The sequence below is a fragment of the Microcaecilia unicolor genome, chromosome 2, assembly GCF_901765095.1.
Source record: "Microcaecilia unicolor chromosome 2, aMicUni1.1, whole genome shotgun sequence".
Lineage (NCBI taxonomy): Eukaryota > Metazoa > Chordata > Amphibia > Gymnophiona > Siphonopidae > Microcaecilia > Microcaecilia unicolor.
Window position 1 is genome coordinate 594,385,215 of NC_044032.1, and position 22,551 is coordinate 594,407,765.

Sequence of the window (22,551 nt, forward strand, 5' to 3'; positions counted from 1 at the left end):
TCGCTTCACCGCCGACACGCTCCCTTGAACGTTCGCTGGCATGGCGACGGGAAAGTGGCAATGGTATCAAAAAGCAGCTTTCGATTATACCGATTTTGCCGCTTTTGCGAGATCGCTGGCCATCTCCCGATTTATGTTGGAAGATCGCCGGCGATTACTTTAGAAGATAAGCCTGTTGGTGTTATTATTTGTCACGGTTGTGCCCATGTTCCTTGCTCTCAGTCACCTCACCCCCCGGTGGTTAGACCTGGTGGCTGCTATGGACTGACTGCTTGTTGTTTCCCCATGTTCCAGAAGATATTCTGGTCCGGTCCGGATCTTCCAGCCTTCCAGATTGTTTTGGGAGTTATTTGGAACTAAGCAGTACCCATACCTGGTGGACTCTCTTATATGTTGCCTTTATTAAGCACCTGGGAAGCTTTCTAGTTTGCCTTGCATCAGAGGTCCTCAGAGGAGTTTCCTTTGGTGAGAGTTAGTTGCAGTGCTGCTGTGCTATTTCAGGTTGCAGCTTTGACCCTGCTTGTTCCTGGTTTATTCTACTGTCTGCTGCCTGCCTAAAACCCGGCGTGTCTCCTGGTTTATTCTTCTGTCGGCTGCCTGCCTAAGACCCGGCGTGTCTCCTGGTTTATTCTTCTGCTTGCTGCCTGCCTTTGACCCTGTCTGGTTCCTGGAATATTTCTCTGCTTGCGGCTGTCTGGGACCCCGGTGTTGTTTCTGGGGTGATCTGCTGTTTGCTGGCCGGCTGCTGAACCCTGCAGTTCTGACTTCCTGCCCTGTCCGGTAAGTCCTGCTGGCCACCTGTACCCAGGGGCTCAATTCCTGAGGAACGGCGGTCAAGTGCAGGTGAAGTTTGGCTGATTTCCTGTCCTGCTTGCTTCAGTTGCGTTGCTTCGGCTGCAGTTTCCACCTGGTAGTTCCAGTCCTGGGTTTGCCGGTACGTCTGTTCTGAGTTGTCTTGTGTTTGGGTGATTCTTCTGCCACTGCCGCTCCTCGGCAGTGGTCCAAGGGCTCACTAACCCAGTGGTTCTACGAGAATCCTGACATTATTGATCCAGGTTTATCCATGCATAATCATGTATGCAGCATTTTGAGGAAAGTTTTTTTTCAAGTTAAGAGTGGTGAGACACTTGAAGCATTTTTTGACAGATGAGGATTTTAGAATGGTTGTGCAAAGTGTGATCTTCCCCCATTTTGATTATTGTAACAGTCTGTTAATTGGTGTTCCCAAATGAGTTTTGAAATCCCTGCAAATAGTGCAGAATGCCACTGCAAGACTAATTTCTGGACATTCTAGATATGAACACATTATCCCTGTTTTGAAGGCATTATATTGGTTGCCAATTTAATACTGTATCCGTTAAAAGGACCACTCATTTTTGTGATATCAGAGGGGGTGCAATAGCCTCCATGGAGCTAAGATCTAGCTCTTGATACATCCCAGATGGCTCAGGAAGATATCACCATACTGACTGTGATGCCCTTGCCTTTGTCAATAGGAGCCATGAAGCTCAGAAAGCAGTTTGAGGAATGACTGAAGTGCTTCTTTTTTCAGTATGAGGCTGCTGCATTGATGGCAATACTGATGCTTAAAGCAATCCAACTGGAGCTTGAGACCCATGCATTGCCTGCAGGGGAAGTGTTGACACAGAGGCCTAGATGGCTTGGAATCAATGTTGACCACACCAGTGTCAATCTCCAGTCCACCAGGAGAGCAAGCTTCCCTAGAATATTGGAAGTTCCAAGTGCTTCAGTGCCCTAGGCCCAGGCCTGACCAGGAGGTCAGTCATTCAAAGCAGGCAGAGACTCAGACATGCCGACTGATCACTTCCATGAGTCAGACTTAGAGCACTCCTGGGTATCTGAGGAAGAGCAAGGGATTTTCTTGGAGGAAGAATCTATGGGTCTTCCATCATATCCCTCTCCACCGCACAAGAGGTGTGAATCTGCTTCATAGGAACTCTCATTTACTGAGTTTATTATGGAGATGGCTAAGTCCTTGAAAAATGATGTCCTGCACAGTTAGCTCAGTGCCAGGCTGCCTTAAAGAGAAAGAGGGGTAGATAGAGAGAGGGAGGAAGGATTTATGATTCAGTTGTTTGTCTTCTGGGACCTTGCAGGTTATACGGCCAAAGGCCAAAAGTTATTATCCCTAATTTTGTTAAAGGCGGCCTGTACCTAGGGAGTCCCACGTGTGTGAATACTATATCCTTTTTGTCCTTGGGAAAAAAAAGTTACTTACCTATAGCAGGTGTTATCTGAGAACAGCAGGATACATATTCTCACATACCCTCCAGTCTCCCCTTGGAGTCTAATTCTGTTAGTTAGAGACTCAACTGGATAGGTGGCAGGTGGGAGGGTGTGCACATGTGTGGCAGTCTCTCAAAAGCTTTTACAAGCTAGAGAGCTGTTCCATTGCAAAGCTCACTTGTTTGTGAGGATATCTATCCTGCTGTCCTCGGACAACACCTGCTACAACTTTATTGTATTTTACAAAAGGCTCTGTGTTTGGCAGAGTATTTTATAAAACATTCTGCCAAACATAGAACCTTTTGCAAAATACAACAAAGCTGTAGTATGTGTTCTATACGTCTCATCCAGAAAAAGTAAATAACTGGTCTCAAACTAAACAGCTCATGAACAAGTCACAAGATTTACCATACTTATTATTATTTTCTAGCATGAAAAATCGATGAAATCTTTTTGTCAAGCATTGGCTGAATATGCACAGAACTCCTACAATACAGCTTTGTGTTCTCTGTCTGAACATTTAAGTTTGAAGAATATGAGAAAAAAGGTAAAGTAATTATCTTATATTGCTCAGTAATGAAACTCACCTGCACCACATTCAGTGGCGCCTATGCAATCAAACTTGTGTTAAAAAAAAAAAAAGGTTTTTTTGTGCATGTTAAAATGAGATGTAACACAGAATAGTGACATAGTAGATGACAGCAGATAAAGACCTGTACGGTCCATCCAGTCGGCCCAACAAGATTTGTCCTTGCCATTTTCAGGGCACAAACTATAGAAGTCTGCCTGCCACTGTCCGTGTTTTCCAACTTCTGAAGTTGTCATCAAAGCCAGATGGTATCTGTTGTAAAGGCTCTGCGCTCTGGATTGGTTAGGAATGCCTCCTCCCCCACGGATGTCCAGGGATTTTTCAAGGAAATCCAGCGGAAGCTCATTCACTGCTCCACTCTCCTAGGATCCTCTACACCGCGACCCAAAATAATGACTCAACAACTGAGTCCGGGCAATATATATCACTTTATGTACCTCAGCCCCTCTGCAACAACAATAATCCAACCAAAACAAAACAAACAAAAGGTTCAAAACACCCACAGTTCTTCTAAAGCAGTTCTCCCAAACAAAATACTTCCCAAACCCCGCGGTTCTCAGCAGGCTCCAAAATGCCCCCCTCCTTATCAGTTTAGATCATGTAAAGCAGTTTCCAAAGGGTTCAAAATCCCAGCAGTTCATGTAAAGCAGTTTCCACTGGGTTCAAAATCACCACCCACTGGGCCAGCACTATCTTCCAGCCACCTCTCCCCATTGAACCCTCCAGGAAAAACAGCTTCTCAGCTTCCCTTTGAAGAAAACCACCTTCTTCCTTTTTTCACCCAGCTTTCATACCAAGCTCCCAACTGCTGCTTTATCTCACCTTTTAGTTTAGCTAGAGCTGAGATATCCATCGGCTCCTCCTGTTCTCTTTCCTCTCCCTTTTCTGCCCTTGCCAGTCCATGGGTTCCTCCCCACACCCCTCTCCCAGCTACCCCTCCATTCCTTGATTGGGTAGATTCAGGACCTCCTCCCCTAGCCAAATTCTCTGTGCCAGGGTTTTTCAATTTCCTGCCCTTGTCCTCTCAACCTCCTCTGGGGGCTGATGGGAATGGAAGTCCCTGCTGTGATGGTATGCCTCCCACCGGGGCTGCTGGGAAACGTAGTCCCGCATTCTAGGTTGCGCTCCTCTTGGGGACTGGTGGGAGTTGTGGTTAATTTCATTTCTCTGGGAAATAGGATCTGCTCCTTTCTCTAGCCCTGTCTTCCCTCCTACCCCCCTCATATTCCTTACATTGTCCAGCCACGATCAGAGCACAGAAGGTAGAAGTCTGCCCAGCACTAACCTATCTGTCCAGCTATGATCAGGGCACATACTGTAGAAGTCTGCCCAGCACTGATCTTGTTCTCCAGCTACTGAAGCTGAATCTGTCCAACCACAATTAGGGCACAGACCATAGAAGTCTACCCAGCACTGGCTTTGCTTCCCAATTACTGGTGTTGCTATCTAAGCTTTTTTGGTTCCATGCCTTCTATACAGGATTCCTTTGTGTTTATGCCATACATTTTTTGAATTCCATTACCATTTTCATCTTCACCACCTCCTGTGGGAGGGCATTCCAGGTATCTACCCCTCTCTCCATGAAAAAGTACTTCCTGACATTATTCCTGAGTCAGATCCCCTGCAACTACAATTCATGACCTGTAGTTCTATCACCTTCCCGTCTCTGGAAAAGGTTTGTTTGTAGATTAATACCTTTCAAATATTTGAATGTGGAGGGGCATTTTTGATATGATGTCTAAATCTGATTTTGGATGTTTTGCTGAAAACGTCCAAAAATCAAGTGACAAACGTGGAGGGGCATAATCGAACGAAAACGTCTATCTCCACGGGCGTTTATCTCCGAGAATGGGTCCGTGAAGGGCCGGACCGAACCGTATTTTCGAAAAAAATAGACGTCCATGTTTTATTCGACAATTTGTGAGCTGGGCGTTTTTGTTTTTCAGTGATAATGGAAAATGAAAGCGCCCAGCTCAAAAACGAATAAATCCAAGGCATTTGTTCGTGGGAGGGGCCAGGAGTCGTAGTGCACTGGTCCCCCTCACATGCCAGGACACCAACCGGACACCCTAGGGGGCACTTTTACAAAAACAAAAAAAAAAAGGTAAAAGAGCTCCCAGGTGCATAGCACCCTTCCCTTGTGTGTTGAGCCCCCCAAATCCCCCTCAAAACCCACTGCCCACAAGTCTACACCATTACTATAGCCCTAAGGGGTGAAGGGGGGCACCTACATGTGGGTACAGTGGGTTTGGGGGGGTTGGACGACTAAGCATTAAGCAGCACAATTGTAACAGGTAGGGGGGGATGGGCCTGGGTCCACCTGCCTGAAGTCCACTGCACCCCCTAACAACTGCTCCAGGGACCTGCATACTGCTGCCAGGGAGGTGGGTATGACATTTGAGGGTGAAAATAAAAAGTTGTGAAATATCATTTTTTGTGGTGGGAGGGGGTTAGTGACCACTGGGGGAGTCAGGGGAGGTCATCCCCGATTCCCTCCGATGGTCATCTGGTCATTTAGAGCACTTTTTTGGGACCTGTTGTGTGAAAAAAGGGTCCAACAAAAGTGTCCTAAATGTTCGCTAAAAACGCCTTTATTTTTTCGATTATCGCCCTAACGCGTACATCTCTCCTCGGCCGATAACCACGCCCCAGTTCCACCTTCGCCACACCTCTGACACGCCCCCATCAACTTTGTCCGCATCTGCGACGGAGTGCAGTTGAAAACGTCCAAAATCGGCTTTCGATTATACCGATTTATTCGTTTTTGTGAGAAAAACGTCTATCTCCCGATTTGGGTCGAAATCTAGGCGTTTTTCTCTTTCGATTATAAGGTGGATAGTGATTTTTGAACCAGAAAAATGTTTATCATTTTGTTTTGAAAATGGCCATTTGCTAGATGTTTTTGTGTTCTGCGCATCTTATCTTTTTGGACCATATATGAGAAAAGAAGTGTCCACAGGAAAAACGCACAAAACCAAACCTTTGGGATGTATGGGGGGGGGGGGGGGGGGCAGCATTCTTAGTAGACTGGCCACACAGACATTCCAGCAGAGCAGTGGGGCATAAGGGGCACTGAATTCACATAAAAGGTCCCAGGTACACATCTCATTGTTACCCCCTTATTTTGTATGGTGAGCCCTACAAAACCCACCAAAAACCTACTGTACCCAACTGTACAATAGCTCTTATGGCTGCAGGTGTCACCTATATGTGGGTACAGTAGGTTCTTGGTGGGTTTTGGATGGCTCACACTTTCCACCACAAGTGTAACAGTTAGAGTAGGCTTGTATCCCCTTCGCTACAGTGCACTGTACCGACCACTAGGCTACTCCAGGGATCTGCTTGTTCCTCTAATAGGCTCGGCCTTAACATCTGAAGCTGTCATAGAGACTGGTGTGTACTGTTATTTTCCATCTTTGGGGGGATGGGAGGGGGTTAGTGACCACTGGGGGAGTAAAGGGGGGGGTCATCACGTCACCTTTTTGAGACTTTGTCATGATTGAAACAAGTCAAGACCAAAATGTCTAACTTTTAGCCATGGATGTTTTTGCTTTGTTCTATTATGGCAGAAAAATATCCAAGTTTTGGGAACGCCTAAATCTCACCCCAAACATGCCACTGATATGCCCCCTTGATTTAGATGCACTGCATATGAACCCTATAGAAAAAGTCTTAAAAATAAGCTTTTAAAATAGCAATTTGGATTTTTTTTGTTTCAAAACTGAGCCGTTTTATATGCTTTATGAGAAGTTTCTATGAGAGCATGCAAAAAATTAATAATGAGGGAGTGGGGTGGAGACAAGATGGAGGTGTGAATTTGGATGGTGTTGCCAGCATTCTTACCTGCTGCTTGGTCTTGATATGTCCCATACCAAAAGGAAGGGGACTGTCAAGGCTGCTCCCTCGGTGACTAGGACTTCGTTTCCTGTGCCAGCATTCTTACCTGCTGCTTGGTCTTGATATGTCCCATACCAAAAGGAAGGGGACTGTCAAGGCTGCTCCCTCAGTGACTAGGACTTCATTTCCTGTGCAGCTGTGGATTGCAAGGTATGCCACCTGGACTCCTGAAAATGTGACCGGGCGAGATTAGCCTGCTGAGAATTCAGGCGGAGGAGAGCCTACTTCTCTTGGGCTTGATGTTACTTTTTCACCCCCAGACTTCAACCACCAACCATGTCCTGCTGACCCAATGACACCAGAGTAACTCCCTGGAGCAGATCAAGCGGCAGAGGAAGCTCCAATCGAGGGTCTGGTTGTCCAAAGGTCTAGTGGTGTGAAAGTGGAGGTGAGGAAGAAAACTCCTATGGTCCTCTCTCTGGAAAGTGTTTGGGAGGCTCTCCAGAGAGTGGATTCAACAGTTGCTAAGTCATCTTTGGAAGTCTCATCTTTATGAGTAAAATGGACTCTTTATCTAAGAGTTAGGAATTTACAATATCTGAGTTTACATCACAGTATCAGGAGGTTAAGCAAGATGTTAAAGCTCTACAAGATTTAACAGTAGCTATTGTTAAGCATAAGACATTATTGAGCAGGAAGATTGAACAGCTGGAAAATCATAATCGGAGACTCAATTTATGGCCAAAGTTGACTTAGACATCATATAGAAAATGCCCCTCTAAGTCTATACAAGATTATAGAAAATTGATTTTTGGCCTTACGGCAAGATGTAATAGCTTAAGGTGCTTCCTTTCTATTGGCATACATTTTTATAGCGCCGGAAATGACGGTGCACTAGGGGTGGGAAGTACCGCCGGGCTGCTACAGTAGTCTGGTGGTACTTCCTGTATAGCGAGCAGTAAGGCCGCATTGGGCTTACCGCCGCTTAGTAAAAGGAGCCCTCAGTTGTGAATGAAACACTTCCAGTCAAAAACATCTTAATTTTGGCCCTAGTCATTTTCATTTTGTTCCATTATTGCAGAAAAATGTCTATCTTTGGTGTCTCCCATGTCCCACCCAAACCAAGCCCCCTACACTCTCTTGAAATGTGGACAACCTGTGGAGCAAAATGTCTAAAATAAGGGTGTCAAAAATTGCAACGTGGACATTTTTCAGATAAAAATGTCCTTCTGCCACCTTATGATGCTTTTTGGCCATTTTTTTTTCAAAATAAGCCCCCTTAATCTCTCCATTATGGCCTTGTCTTCTTTGAGTGCCCCCTTTACCCCTCGGTAATCTAGCAGTCCAGTGGATTCTTCTACCTGCTTCTTTCTAATATACCTAAAAAAGTTTTTACTATGTGTTTTTGTCTCCAAAGCAATCCAAAGCAATAAAAAGCAATCTTCTCTTCAAAGCCTCTCTTTGCCTTCCTTTTTAGCGCTAAGCATTTGTCTTGCCATTCCTTATGCTGTTTCCTATTATTTTCAGTCAGATCCTTCTTCCATTTTCTGAAGGATTATCTTATAGATCTAATAGCTTCCTTCATCTCAATTTTTTAACCTTGCTGGCTGTCGTTTGGCCTTCCTTCCTCCTTTTTTAATACATGGAATATATCTGGTCTGGCCTTCCAGGATGGCATTTTTTGAATAGCATCCATGCCTGATGTAAATTTTTGACCTTTTCAGCTGCTTCTCTAAGGTTATTCAATGCCGGAGGATGTGGTAAAAGCAGTTTACATAGCAGGGTTTTTAAAAGGTTTGGATAATTTCTTAAAATTCCCTAAGGCATTATTAAAATGGAAAAATTCACTGCTTATTTCTGGGATACTAACAAAATCTGTGGAAGTAGAGCAATCTTGAAGAGTAATGATTCTTTGCTGTTTCTTAGGGGGGAGCCTCATATATTCACCACAGCTGATTTCACTTCACCTTCACGGCAGATCTGAGCTTATGCGTGTGTGTTTTTAATCATCGACTTGCCCTCCTCCTCTCTATACGCTCTTTGCTAATCAATCTACTTTCTTTGCTAATCAATCTACTTGACTGTTTGAAGTGATATTGTCGGTGTTGATGGCTACATAACATTTATTTGTATCTGGCAGTGTCCTCTCTTTCCCCGACAGGTGCCTGTTTTGCTAGTATTACTTTGTCAAGGGGGAGCAAAACAGCAAAAGTAGAGGCTGACAAATGCGCAAACCAATAGGCAGATAATATCAAAAACCAGTTAATTCTGAATAAACTGGTTTTTGATATTATCTCCCTATTGGTTTGCGCATTTGTCAGCCTCTACTTTTGCTGTTTTGCTTTGACTTTCCGTGGAGGCTCCTCCTGTCTTCTTGATTTTGTCATGGGGGGAGTCATACCACCGAACTGTTTCGCTTTACTTAGCCTTCTTGTCACCATCAGATAAGAAGGCTAAGTAAAGTGAAACGGTTCAGTGGTATGACTCCCCCTTGACAAAGCAATACTAGGGAAACAGGCACCTTTCGTGGAAAGAGAGCACACCGCCAGATACAGATAAGTGTTATGTAGCCATCAACACGACAATATCACTTCCATATCTGACAAAGAGTCAAGTAGATTGATTTGCAAAGAAAGTAGATTGATTAGCAAAGAGTTTATAGAGAGAGAGGAGGGCGAGTCGATGATTAGAAAACACACACGCATAAGCTCAGATCTGCCGTGAAGGCGAAGTGAAATCAGCTGTGGTGGATATATGAGACTCCCCCCTAAGAAACAGCAAAGAATCATTACTCTTCAAGATTGCTCTATTTCCATAGATTTTGTTAGTACATACTTTATAAGTAGAGAACTGCTACATATATTTGACATATTTCTGGGATAAGCAGCATAAAATCTGTTTTACTCTTTTGAGATCTTGCCAGGTACTTGTGCCCTGGATTGGCCACTGTTGGAAATAGGATACTGGGCTTGATGGACCTTCAGTCTGTCCCAGTATGGCAACACTTATGTTCTTACTGTCCCGTTTCGGGACCTTACCAGTGCTCCCGCGGCGGGGAGCGATGGTCGGCGGGGGCCGCGGGCCCCGGTGCGGCAGAGACAGGCCGCCGACGGGGCCGGCACTTCCGCGGGGCGGCCCAAGGCTGGCGACCCGCGGGAACGAACGCCGGTCCCAGGGAAGGGAGGACGCCGGCCAAGATGGCGGCGGCGTCGTTGTCTCCCCGACCGGAGCTGAGAGGATTGCAAGTCCCGCCCCCTTGCGCCGGATTGGTGCAGGGCAGGAGGAACTCCGCCTGCGAGGCGGGTCCTCCAATCCCGGCCATCCTTGCCTGTCAGGGCTACAGGGATTGGCTCTTCTCCAGGGAGAGGATGGACGGGCGGGGGATTTAAACCCCGGAACAAGGAGGGCTCGGGGCTTCCGTTTCAAATGTCAGAAGCCACTTCAGGGATTGTGTTCTTCGTCCTGCTAGCCGTCCTTGCTAGCCACTTCAGGGATTGTGTTCTTCGTCCTTGCTAGCCGTTCTTGCTAGCCACTTCAGGGATTGTGTTCTTCGTCCTGCTAGCCGTCCTTGCTAGCCACTTCAGGGATTGTGTTCTTCGTCCTGCTAGCCGTCCTTGCTAGCCACTTCAGAGACTGTGTTCTTTGTCCTGCTAGCCATCCTGGCTAGCCACTTCAGGGATTGTGTTCTTCGTCCTGCTAGCCGTCCTTGCTAGCCACTTCAGGGATTGTGTTCTTCGTCCTGCTAGCCGTCCTTGCTAGCCACCCTCAGAGACTGTGTTCCTTCCGCTAGCCGTCCTTGCTAGCCACCCTCAGAGACTGTGTTCTTCGTCCTGCTAGCCGTCCTTGCTAGCTACCTTCAGAGACTGTGTTCTTTTCGCTAGCCGTCCTTGCTAGCCACCCTCAGAGACTGTGTTCTTCGTCCTGCTAGCCGTCCTTGCTAGCCACCTTCAGAGACTGTGTTCCTTCCGCTAGCCGTCCTTGCTAGCCACCCTCAGAGACTGTGTTCCTTCAGCTAGCCGTCCTTGCTAGCCGCATCCAGAGACTGTGCTTTTGCAGCGCTAGCCGTCCCTGCTAGCCACTCAGTCGGGACTGTGTTGCCGGGGTTCAGCCAGGCCGGCCGTCACCCCGCGGTTCCAGCAGTCCCGCTGGCCGCCTGCAGCTGGGGGCTCAACCTCCGGTGAACGGCGGTCGCCGCGGGTGAAGATCCGGGGTGCGCGGCAGTCCTCTGAGGTCCTACGGGCCTCAGAGAACCTAAGGGCTCACCACTACCTAGACCGGACAGGAAACGGAAGCCATGAGCTCGCCGACACAGCCTGATCTACGGGACCTGGCCAAGGTACTCCAGCAGCAGCAGGAGCAGTTGAACGCCCTATCAGGGGCGCTTCAGAATGTATGCTCGCAACTGTCAACGCTTCAGGTACAGAACCAGGCCGCTGTGGTCCAGGGGGCCGCAGCGGCTCCCCGTTCGGGAGGGTTCCGCACGGGACCTCGGTTCCCTGAGCCGACACGATATGATGGGGCCCCCGGAGGTTGCCGGGGATTCCTCAATCAGTGCAACTTGGCCTTCCGGATGCAACCGGAGACATTTGCTTCAGACCAAAGTAAAGTGGGATATATCATGCGCCTATGTGAAGGGAAGGCCCTGGCCTGGGTGGCCCCATTGAATGAACAACAGGACCCCATCCTGGATGACTATAGTGAATTTCAGCGCCGATTCCGTATGGTGTTTGACCTTCCGGGAAGACCATCGTCTGTGGCCTCGGAACTGCTGCGAATTCATCAGGGGGAGGGGACAGTGGCCGATTATGCCATCCGTTTCCGGACTTTAGCCACGGAGCTCCGTTGGAACCCTGAGTCCTTGATGGCAATTTTTATGGAAGGGTTACAAGAACGAATCAAGGACGAATTGGCAGGACGAGAGGTCCCAGGCCAGTTGGATGCCCTGATTTCGCTTTGTATCCGAGTAGATACCCGGTTCCAGGAGCGAGCCAGAGCCCGGGCAGAACGGCAGAGGTGGACGCGGGGAACGTCCCGGACTGCCAAGGGGCTATCTCCTCGCCGTGGGAACCGGGATGGCAAGGAGAGTGGGGAGGAGCCGATGGTGATGGGCCGGCAACGGCTGGCTTCCTCCACTAGGAAGAAACGCCTGTGGGACGGACTGTGCTTCTATTGTGGTGAGGCTGGACATTTTATTCGAGCCTGTCCCTCACGGGCGGGAAACGTCTCCCCCAAGGCACCTTGAGGGGAGGGGTCTTGGGGCATTCCGCTCCCCTGCCGGAGGCCTTGATCACACTACCAGTAACCCTCCGATGGCATGAGACCATGATTCAGACCCGGGCCCTGGTGGACTCGGGGTCGGGGGGCAACTTCATCGGGCATGAGCTGCTGCAACAGATGGGCTGGCCCACGCTCCCGCGGCGGCCGGCACTGCAAATAACCTCCATCCAGGGGACGACGTTACCGCAGCCGGTCACTGAGATCACCCCCTATTTGCAGCTACAGGTGGGGGAGGATCACCAGGAGGAGGCCCGATTTCTGATTCTATCCCGGACCATTCATCCAGTGGTTCTGGGACTGCCCTGGTTACGGAAACATTGCCCGGTTATTGACTGGACCAGTGGAAGCATCCAAGCTTGGGGTAGTGCCTGTCGGGAGAACGGTTGTAAGGGCCGGACCGGCAGCTGCTCTGCCCTGGCGGTGGTACCCGGAGGGGCACAGGTAGAGCTGGGCTCACTGCCTATGGACTATAGAGACTTTGCAGATGTGTTTAATCCCAGGGAGGCGGAGGTTCTACCGCCTCATCGGTCGTTTGACTGTGCCATTAACTTGAGGGCAGACACCGTGCCGCCCCGGGGTCGCCTATATACCCTGTCCCGAGGAGAGTCCAAGGCGATGCAGGAATACATCCGGGAGAATCTGCGGAAAGGTTTTATCCGGCCCTCTACGTCCCCGGCCGGGGCCGGATTCTTTTTTGTTACTAAGAAGGACGGCTCCTTAAGGCCCTGTATTGACTATCGGGGATTGAATGCAATCACGGTAAAGGATCGTTTTCCTCTACCGCTCATCCCCGAACTCTTCAGCAGGTTGCAAGGGGCCCAGATGTTTACCAAGTTGGACTTGCGGGGGGCCTACAACTTGGTTCGAATTCGGCGAGGGGACGAGTGGAAGACGGCTTTTAACACCCACGAGGGACATTTCGAGTATCGGGTGATGCCCTTTGGCCTGTGTAATGCCCCTGCGGTGTTCCAGAGACTTATCAATTTTGTGCTTGAGGATTTTTTGAACTCCACAGTGATTGTGTACCTGGACGATATCTTGGTGTTTTCCCAAGACCCCACCGACCATGTGAGCCATGTTCGCGCCGTGCTGCAACGGTTACGGCAATACCGCTTGTTCGCTAAGCTCAGTAAGTGCGCTTTTCATCAGAGGTCGCTACCTTTCTTGGGACACATTCTGTTACCCGGGGGCCTACAGATGGAGCCGGACAAACTCCGGGCAATTCGAGAGTGGCCCCAGCCGCTGGGATTGAAGGCCCTACAACGTTTTTTGGGATTCGCGAACTACTATCGCCAGTTTATTCCTCAGTATTCTCAACTGACTGCGCCGCTGACGGCCCTTACTAGAAAAGACGCTAATGTCCGGGACTGGCCGCCCGAGGCGCAAGTGGCCTTTCGCCAGGTGAAAGAGGCCTTTAAATCAGCGTCCATTTTGCTAGCCCCGGATCCTGAGAAACCCTTTATTGTGGAGGTGGACGCGTCTGCGTTGGGAGCCGGAGCGGTCCTCTCGCAAGTGAATTCCAAGGGCCGGCGTAGGCCTTGCTCTTTCTTCTCTCGTAGATTCTCCCCGGCGGAATGTAATTATACAGTAGGGGACAGAGAGCTCTTAGCATTGAAATTAGCCCTACAGGAATGGAGACATCTGCTGGAGGGGGCGGAACATCGATTCACAGTGATCACTGACCACAAGAATTTACTGTATCTACAAGAGGCTCAACGGCTCAATCCCCGACAAGCCCGGTGGTCATTGTTTTTCGCCAGATTTCATTTTCAATTAGTTTTTCGAGCGGCTGCTCAGAATACCCCTGCGGATTCCCTCTCCAGAGCGTTTGAGGTTCCTGAGGAGACTAAGGAAACCCATTCCATGTTGGATCCGGCCTGCCTCAGCGCGGCCGTGGGGGAGGTGGCTCCTACTAAGGAACTAGTGCCGGCCGCTGAACGAGCGAAGGTAATGCAATGGGGGCATTCGTCCCGATGGGGGGGACATTTTGGGTATCAAAAGACTCTGCGGCTCCTTACCAGACAGTATCAATGGCCTCAGATGAGACGGGACATTCTTCAATTTGTCACCACCTGTCCTGTGTGCGCCCGGATCAAACCGGTGATCGGGACCCCCATAGGGAAGCTACAACCACTGTCCGTACCGACAGGGCCCTGGACGGAACTTTCCATGGATTTTATCACCGACCTCCCCGGTTCCCGGGGACATACGGTGATTTGGGTGGTAATTGACCGTTTTTCCCGAATGGCCCATTTCGTTCCCTTGCCAGGACTTCCTTCGGCGATCGCATTGGCTCAACTCTTCATTCAACATATTTTTCGACTCCACGGGCTGCCTCTTCGGATTATTAGTGACCAGGGCCCCCAATTCACCTCGCGCTTCTGGAGGGCCTTGTGTACAGCATTGGGGGTGAAGACCCATTTCTCATCAGCATACCATCCCCAAACCAATGGCATGGTCGAGAGGGCGAACCAAACGTTAAAAGGGTTCCTACGAGCGTTTGTCAACAAACACCAAGACAACTGGGTCTCCCTACTTCCCTGGGCCGAGTTTGCATATAACCACAGTGTCCACTCGGCCTCGGGAGACTCTCCATTCTTCTTGGTGTATGGACGACATCCTCGACTGCCAGCACCTTTCCCGTCTGGATCTCCGACCCCCATGGTTAATGTGACTCTGGCAGATCTGCAAAGAGTTTGGGAAATGGCCCGAGAACAACTACAGAAGGCAGCCACCAAGTACAAGGTCTTCGCAGATCGGCATCGGAGACCCGCTCCCGACTTGCAACCAGGGCAGAAGGTCTGGTTAAGCACCAAATATCTCCGACTTCGGGTACCCTCGCGGAGATTGGGACCTCGGTACATTGGACCGTTTGCAATCCAATCTTGAATTGGAGCTGTGACTTATCGGTTGCGATTGCCTAGGACCCTGCGGGTGCATAACGCCTTCCATATTTCCCTATTGAAAAGCTTTCAAGGATCTCAATGGCACCCCCAACGGCAGGAGACCGAAGATCTTGAAGCAGATCCCGATCCAGAGTATGAGGTGGAGGATGTTCTGGATTCAAAGAAGCGGCGGGGGAAGTTATATTACCTATTGTCATGGAAGAACTTTGGCCCCGAAGACAACTCCTGGGAGCCCGCGGCAAATGTACATGCTCCGGAGTTGGTCAAAGCCTTCCACGCCCGGTATCCTTCCAAACCCGGGCCCGGGGGAAAGGAGGCATCCGGGAAGGATACTGTCCCGTTTCGGGACCTTACCAGTGCTCCCGCGGCGGGGAGCGATGGTCGGCGGGGGCCGCGGGCCCCGGTGCGGCAGAGACAGGCCGCCGACGGGGCCGGCACTTCCGCAGGGCGGCCCAAGGCTGGCGACCCGCGGGAACGAACGCCGGTCCCAGGGAAGGGAGGACGCCGGCCAAGATGGCGGCGGCGTCGTTGTCTCCCCGACCGGAGCTGAGAGGATTGCAAGTCCCGCCCCCTTGCGCCGGATTGGTGCAGGGCAGGAGGAACTCCGCCTGCGAGGCGGGTCCTCCAATCCCGGCCATCCTTGCCTGTCAGGGCTACAGGGATTGGCCCTTCTCCAGGGAGAGGATGGACGGGCGGGGGATTTAAACCCCGGAACAAGGAGGGCTCGGGGCTTCCGTTTCAAATGTCAGAAGCCACTTCAGGGATTGTGTTCTTCGTCCTGCTAGCCGTCCTTGCTAGCCACTTCAGGGATTGTGTTCTTCGTCCTTGCTAGCCGTTCTTGCTAGCCACTTCAGGGATTGTGTTCTTCGTCCTGCTAGCCGTCCTTGCTAGCCACTTCAGGGATTGTGTTCTTCGTCCTGCTAGCCGTCCTTGCTAGCCACTTCAGAGACTGTGTTCTTCGTCCTGCTAGCCGTCCTGGCTAGCCACTTCAGGGATTGTGTTCTTCGTCCTGCTAGCCGTCCTTGCTAGCCACTTCAGGGATTGTGTTCTTCGTCCTTGCTAGCCGTTCTTGCTAGCCACTTCAGGGATTGTGTTCTTCGTCCTGCTAGCCGTCCTTGCTAGCCACTTCAGGGATTGTGTTCTTCGTCCTGCTAGCCGTCCTTGCTAGCCACTTCAGAGACTGTGTTCTTCGTCCTGCTAGCCGTCCTGGCTAGCCACTTCAGGGATTGTGTTCTTCGTCCTGCTAGCCGTCCTTGCTAGCCACTTCAGGGATTGTGTTCTTTGTCCTGCTAGCCGTCCTTGCTAGCCACCCTCAGAGACTGTGTTCCTTCCGCTAGCCGTCCTTGCTAGCCACCCTCAGAGACTGTGTTCCTTCCGCTAGCCGTCCTTGCTAGCCACCCTCAGAGACTGTGTTCTTCGTCCTGCTAGCCGTCCTTGCTAGCTACCTTCAGAGACTGTGTTCTTTTCGCTAGCCGTCCTTGCTAGCCACCCTCAGAGACTGTGTTCTTCGTCCTGCTAGCCGTCCTTGCTAGCCACCTTCAGAGACTGTGTTCCTTCCGCTAGCCGTCCTTGCTAGCCACCCTCAGAGACTGTGTTCCTTCAGCTAGCCGTCCTTGCTAGCCGCATCCAGAGACTGTGCTTTTGCAGCGCTAGCCGTCCCTGCTAGCCACTCAGTCGGGACTGTGTTGCCGGGGTTCAGCCAGGCCGGCCGTCACCCCGCGGTTCCAGCAGTCCCGCTGGCCGCCTGCAGCTGGGGGCTCAACCTCCGGTGAACGGCGGTCGCCGCGGGTGAAGATCCGGGGTGCGCGGCAGTCCTCTGAGGTCCTACGGGCCTCAGAGAACCTAAGGGCTCACCACTACCTAGACCGGACACTTACAACTATAACAGCCATTCCAAAACATAGCTTTACACATGAAATTGTAGCTATATTTTCTTGTAGTACCAGAATGCTATATTTTATGAATGTAAACCACTATGAAGGAATTCAAGTTGGCAGTATAATAAGTTATTGAATAAACTTGAAACATGATTTATACATTCATTTCTGACAAACACTACTAATAATTTAGTCTGTCTCTAAGAAGTTGAGCTTAAAATATAAAGTTCAACCATCACTTCATTTTTAAGTAGTAGTAGTTAAATTGGCAATGAACAAAGCAAAAAATGCAGAAAGTTTTCTAATGTACTTCTTAGTAAATATCCCAGGTTATTGGTATTTCAGGATGTGATGCCATCTGCACAGTTTGCAGCCCATTAACTCTACTTGGTTCAATGCATGCATAACATTTTCCAGAAGGTCTAGGGATTTTCTTCCAGCCACTCCCTCCAGTCGCTGTCTGAACTGGCAGCAATTCCTGTGGAGGCAGATTTTAGATTTGGATGTAGCCTATACATTCAGGTACAGTAGGTGTTTTTTTCTATCCTGGAGATCTAACAATATATGGGCCCCGTTTACTAAGTTGCAGCGCGAGCTAAATACTAGACACGCCCATATATTCCTATGGGTGTTTCTAGTGTTAGCGTGTGCTAAAAATGCTAGCTCGTCTATAGTGCGACTTAGTAAACAGGGCCCTCAGTTTATACCTGAGGCAGTGGAGGGGTTAAATGGCTTGCCGAAGACCACAGAAAGCAGCAGTGGGGTTTGAACCTCAGTTCCATGGTTTTCAATCTGTTGGTCTAACCAGATGAGTGTGGAGCATCTGTTGCATGCTCAACATTTTACATATTTAACATCTCTGCAAAAATCTTAGCTTTCTACCATTGCCACCAGACAGCTTGCATGGCTGCATGACTCCAGCTTGCAGGAGGATGTTCATAGTGAAATAGCAGTTGCACCATGTATACTTCTTATCCTAGAAATAAGCAGTGGATTTTCCAAATCCATCTTAACAGTGGCTTAAAAAGAGTTGAAGTGGGACTTGAATCTGGTTCCACTGGCTCACAACCCACTGCATTAATCAATAGGCTACTCCTCTGACCCTAAGGCCAAAGAGATTGTAGATACCATGAAAGATCACTATTGTACTCTATTGTACCTTTCCACAGAAGCTCCACCATCTTCACCATCCTCTAAACGGATGAGTACAACCTATTTATCTAGTTCCTCCAATTGTGTCGGAGGTCTGTAGACAACACCCACGTGGACAGAGATTCTATCATCTCTTTTTAAGATGATCCATATCGTTTCTTCCTTTCTCCAGGGCCCTGTCATTTAGTCGCTACAATATAATTTCTCACATACAGAGCTACTCCTCCACCTTTACGACCATCTCTATCCTTCCTAAATAGCTTATAGCCTGGTACGTTTGCATCCCATTCATGGGAACCATTGGGCCATGTCTCCGTGATTACAGCAATGTCTAAGTCTGCCTCTAACATCAGGGCTTGCAGGTTGTGAACTTTATTGCTTAGACTGCGAGTATTTCTGGTCATCACTTTCCATCTACATTTCAGTGGAATTTTTATCGTCCGTTTAGTTTTTTGATTAGTTTCACTTTCTGCTGTGTTGGTACGAAGTGATTTGCTAAGATTGTTGTTTTCATTGCTTTCTTTTCTATTGTCACATCTTGTCTTTAGCTTTAGCTGAGGGTGACCACTTGACGTGAACTGCCTCCATATGCGACCCCCGCCTTCTAGTTTAAATGCCTAGAAATATATTGTCTGAACTTCTCCCCAAGGATTTTTTTTCCTGCCACGGTGAGATGCATCCCATCGTTACAATATAGTCTTCTGTTTTTCCATGTATTGCCCCATCCTCCTATGTACCTAAATCCTTCTTGGTGACACCAATCTTTGAGCCAGCTATTGACATTTTCAGTACTTTGCAATCTTTTCTGTCCCTTTCCAAAGGTAGGTAGTACTTTAGAGAAAGCTATTATTTGTATCAAAGGTTTTAACCCCTCCCCCAGCTCCTGAAAAGCTCTCTGCATGGCAAGTGGGGTATTACTGGACAAGTCATTTGTTCCCAGGTGGATAACAACATCAGTGTTTGTCTCCTTAGTTTCTTCTCTGATTATAGAGATTATTTGCTCGGTACTCCTGGTAGCTGAGGAGCTTGGAAGGCATTTCACTTTGCATGGCCCCTTGAACTATGTTTCAAAGTTAATGCCTCTGATAATGGAATCCCCTAGTAGCAACAGTTTCCTGGTATGAGTTTCAGCATCAGTGCTTTGGGGGTGTCTTTTCTCTTTTGGCACCTTCATATGTTTTTGTTCCACCTTCATTGCTTTTTCTTCTGCCTCAGTTCTATTTTCAGGGACATCACAGTACTGTAATGGAGCAAAAGAATTCTGTAGGGGCAACATTTGTGAGGGCGGATGCTTCTGTGCCACATAACGTAGTCTGCCTGAGCTTACTGTGAACCATCTGTTGTTAGGTGGTTTTATCCTTTGAGGCAGTGGCGAGACGTTGGTATGATTCTGTGCAGTCTTAGAAGCTGCTTTAAGTGCATCCAATTCCTGCTTTACTTTACTGAGCTCCTGTTTTAAACTAGCAAGCTGAAGACAAATAGGACAAGCCTTAAGTCTCCAGATGATTGGCCTTGAAACTAAAGCACCACAATTATTACAGAGAATAAAAGTCATCCTGATTGGTTGAAATGGGTATGAAGAGGGGTACTATGATTTATTTTATTACATTTGTACCCCACACTTTCCCACTCATGGCAGGCTCAATGTGGCTTACATGGGGCAATGGAGGGTTAAGTGACTTGCCCAGAGTCACAAGCAGCTGCCTGTGCCTGAGGTGGGAATCAAACTCAGTTCCTCAGGACCAAAGTCCACCACCCTAACCACTAGGACACTCCTCCACTGCAAGATTGCCTGTGTATGACTGAGGAGTAAAGTTAATGAGTTTTGGCTTGTCTATATATGACTGGAAAACCCTGGGGTGTGTGGCACTAAAAGTCCCAGTGAGTCAGCCAAGTGCTGTATCAAAAAAAGTTCTCTAGGTATGACCAGAACTGATACAGTCTGATCAAATAATTTTCAGTTGATTTAACTATCAAATTGCTCTGGAATATAACTTTCCTTTAGTAAATAAATCCAAATATTCCCAATAGTTATAGCAGTTTCATCAATGTAAAATGCAAATTTATAACCAATTGGGAGACTGAGTTTTTGTTTTTGCCTAGGACTGGCAGAACCTTTCCACAAAGTTAGAATGCTACAGACCAGAAGCAGTTAGAAAAGCATATCCTCTATCAGAGCTAGGCAGGAAAGGAAAGGGGGTATTATTATTTTTATTGTTGTTTTTGTCTTTTTGGGAGGGGGCAGGGTTAGAAGGCAGAGAAGTGCATCACAGTACAGATTCACGGGACAAGTTAATTAAGCAATTATATTCAAGAGTATTGATATATCAGGTAGCTAAGCATATAGCCAAAAAGTTGAGAAATTAGAATAAGATAATCAGAAATCACTTAGCACTATTTTGGTTCAGGTCCAGCACATGGAATACTACAAACAAAGTGGTCTGTGTCTCCCTATTCAGAGCCCAACCCGCCTCCTGCTGTGCAGTGATTACCTCACAGTGAGTCAGCCAAGTGCTGTATCAAAAAAAGTTCTGTAAGTATGACCAGAACTGATACAGTCTGATCAAAGAATTTTCAGTTGATTTAACTATCACATTGCTCTAGAATATAACTTTTCTTTAGTAAATAAATCTAAATATTCCCAATAATTATAGCAGTTTCATCAATGTAAAATGCAAATATAACCAGTTGGGAGACTATTAATAGGCTCATTTTCAAAAGAGAAGGACGCCCAACTTTCGACACAAATCGGGAGATGGGCGTCCTTCTCACTGGGGCGCCCAAATCGGTATAATTGAAAGCCGATTTTGGGCGTCTCCAATAGCTTTCCGTCACGGGGATGACCAAAGTTCACGGGGGTGTGTCAGAGGCATAGCGAAGGCGGGACTTGGGCGTGCCTAACACATGGGTGTCCTCAACCCATAATGGAAAAAAAAAGGGCATCCCTGACGAGCACTTGGACAACTTTACCTGGTCCTGTTTTTCTTACAATCAAGGCACAAAAAGGTGCCCGAACTGACTAGATGACCACCGGAGAGAATTGGGGATCACTTCCCCTTACTCCCCCAGTGGTCACTAACCCCCTTCTCACCCTCAAAAAACATCTTTAAAAATCTTTTGTGCCGGCTTCTATGCCAGCCTCAAATATCATACTCAGGTCCATTACAGCAGTATGCAGGTCCCTTGAGCAGTTTTAGTGGGTGCAGTGCACTTCAGGCAGGCGGACCCAGGCCCATCCCCCCTACCTGTTACACTTGTGGTGGTAAATTTGAGCCCTCCAAAACCCACTACAAACCCACTGTACCCATGTCTAGGTGCTCCCCTTCACCCGTAAGGGCTATGGGAGTGGTGTACAGTTGAGGGTAGTGGGTTTTGGGGGGCTCAGCACACAAGGTAAGGGAGCTATGTACCTGGGAGCAATTTGTGAAGTCCACTGCTGTGCTCCCTAGGGTGTCCGGTTGGTGTCTTGGCATGTGAGGGGGACAAGTGCACTACGAATGTTTGCTCCTCCCATGACCAAAGGGCTTGCATTTGGTTGTTTCTCAGATGGGTGTCCTTGGTTTTCATTATCGCCGAAAATCAGAAACGACCAAGTCTAGGGACGACCATCTCTAAGGACAACCTAAATTTCAAGATTTGGGCATTCCCGACCATATTATCAAAATGAAAGATGGACGTCCATCTTGTTTTGATAATACGGGTTTCCCTGCCCCTCCATCAGGATGTTTTGCGAGGATGTTCTCTGCAAAACTTGGGCATCCCTTTAGATTGTGCCCCTCCATGTTTTTGTTTTTGCCTAGGTCTGGCAGAACCTTTTCACAAAGTTACAATGCTACAGGATCAGAAGCAGTTAGAAAAGCCTATGCTCTATCAGAGCTAGGCAGGAAAGGAAAGAGGGTATTCTTTTTTTTGTTGTTGTTTTTGTATTTTTGGGAGGGGGGCAGGGTTAGAAGACAGAGAAGTGCACCACAATACAGATTCACAGGACAAATTAATTAAGCAATTTGCTTCTCACAGGTCTCCCACTAAGCCATCTCTCATCTCCCATTAAGCCATCTCTTTCCCCTTCAATCTGTTCAAAATTCTGCTGCACGACTTATATTCCATCAGTGTCACTATGCTTATATTAGCCCCTCCTCAAGTCACTTCATTGGCTCCATTTCCGCATACATTTTAAACTCCTCTTATTGACTTTCAAGTGCATTCACTTTGCAGCTCCTCAGTACCTCTCCACTGTTATCTCTCCCTACACTCCTCCCCGGGAACTCTGTTCACTGGGTAAATCTCTCTTATCTGCACCCTTCTCCTCCACCGCTAACTCCAGATTCCGTTCCTTTTTTCTTGCTGCACCATATGCCTGGAATAGACTTCCTGAGCCGGTACATCAAGCTCCATCTCTGGCCGTCTTCAAATCTAGGCTAAAACCACACCTTTTTGATGCTGCTTTTAACTCCTAACCCTTACTAACTTGTTTAGTACCCATGTTTTATCATTCCCACCTTAGTAATTCCCTTATCTCTTATTTATCCTGTTTGTCTGTTCTAATTAGATTGTAAGCTCTGTCGAGCAGGAACTGTCTCTTTATGTCCAGTGTACAGCGCTGCATACACCTAGTAGCATTATAGAAATGATAAGTAACATAGTAAAAACATAGTAGATGACGGCA

General features: G+C 48.3%; 1 protein-coding gene across 1 annotated transcript in view; it reads left to right on the top strand.

Annotated features, from left to right (window-relative positions):
• LOC115462209 (probable ATP-dependent RNA helicase DDX60) overlaps nt 1–22,551 on the top strand; it is a 368,606-nt gene that overhangs the window by 88,331 nt on the left and 257,724 nt on the right. Inside the window, exon 6 of the mRNA XM_030192223.1 lies at nt 2,678–2,794. Within this exon, the coding sequence (XP_030048083.1) occupies nt 2,678–2,794 (117 nt within the window). The remainder of the gene's footprint in view (nt 1–2,677; nt 2,795–22,551) is intronic.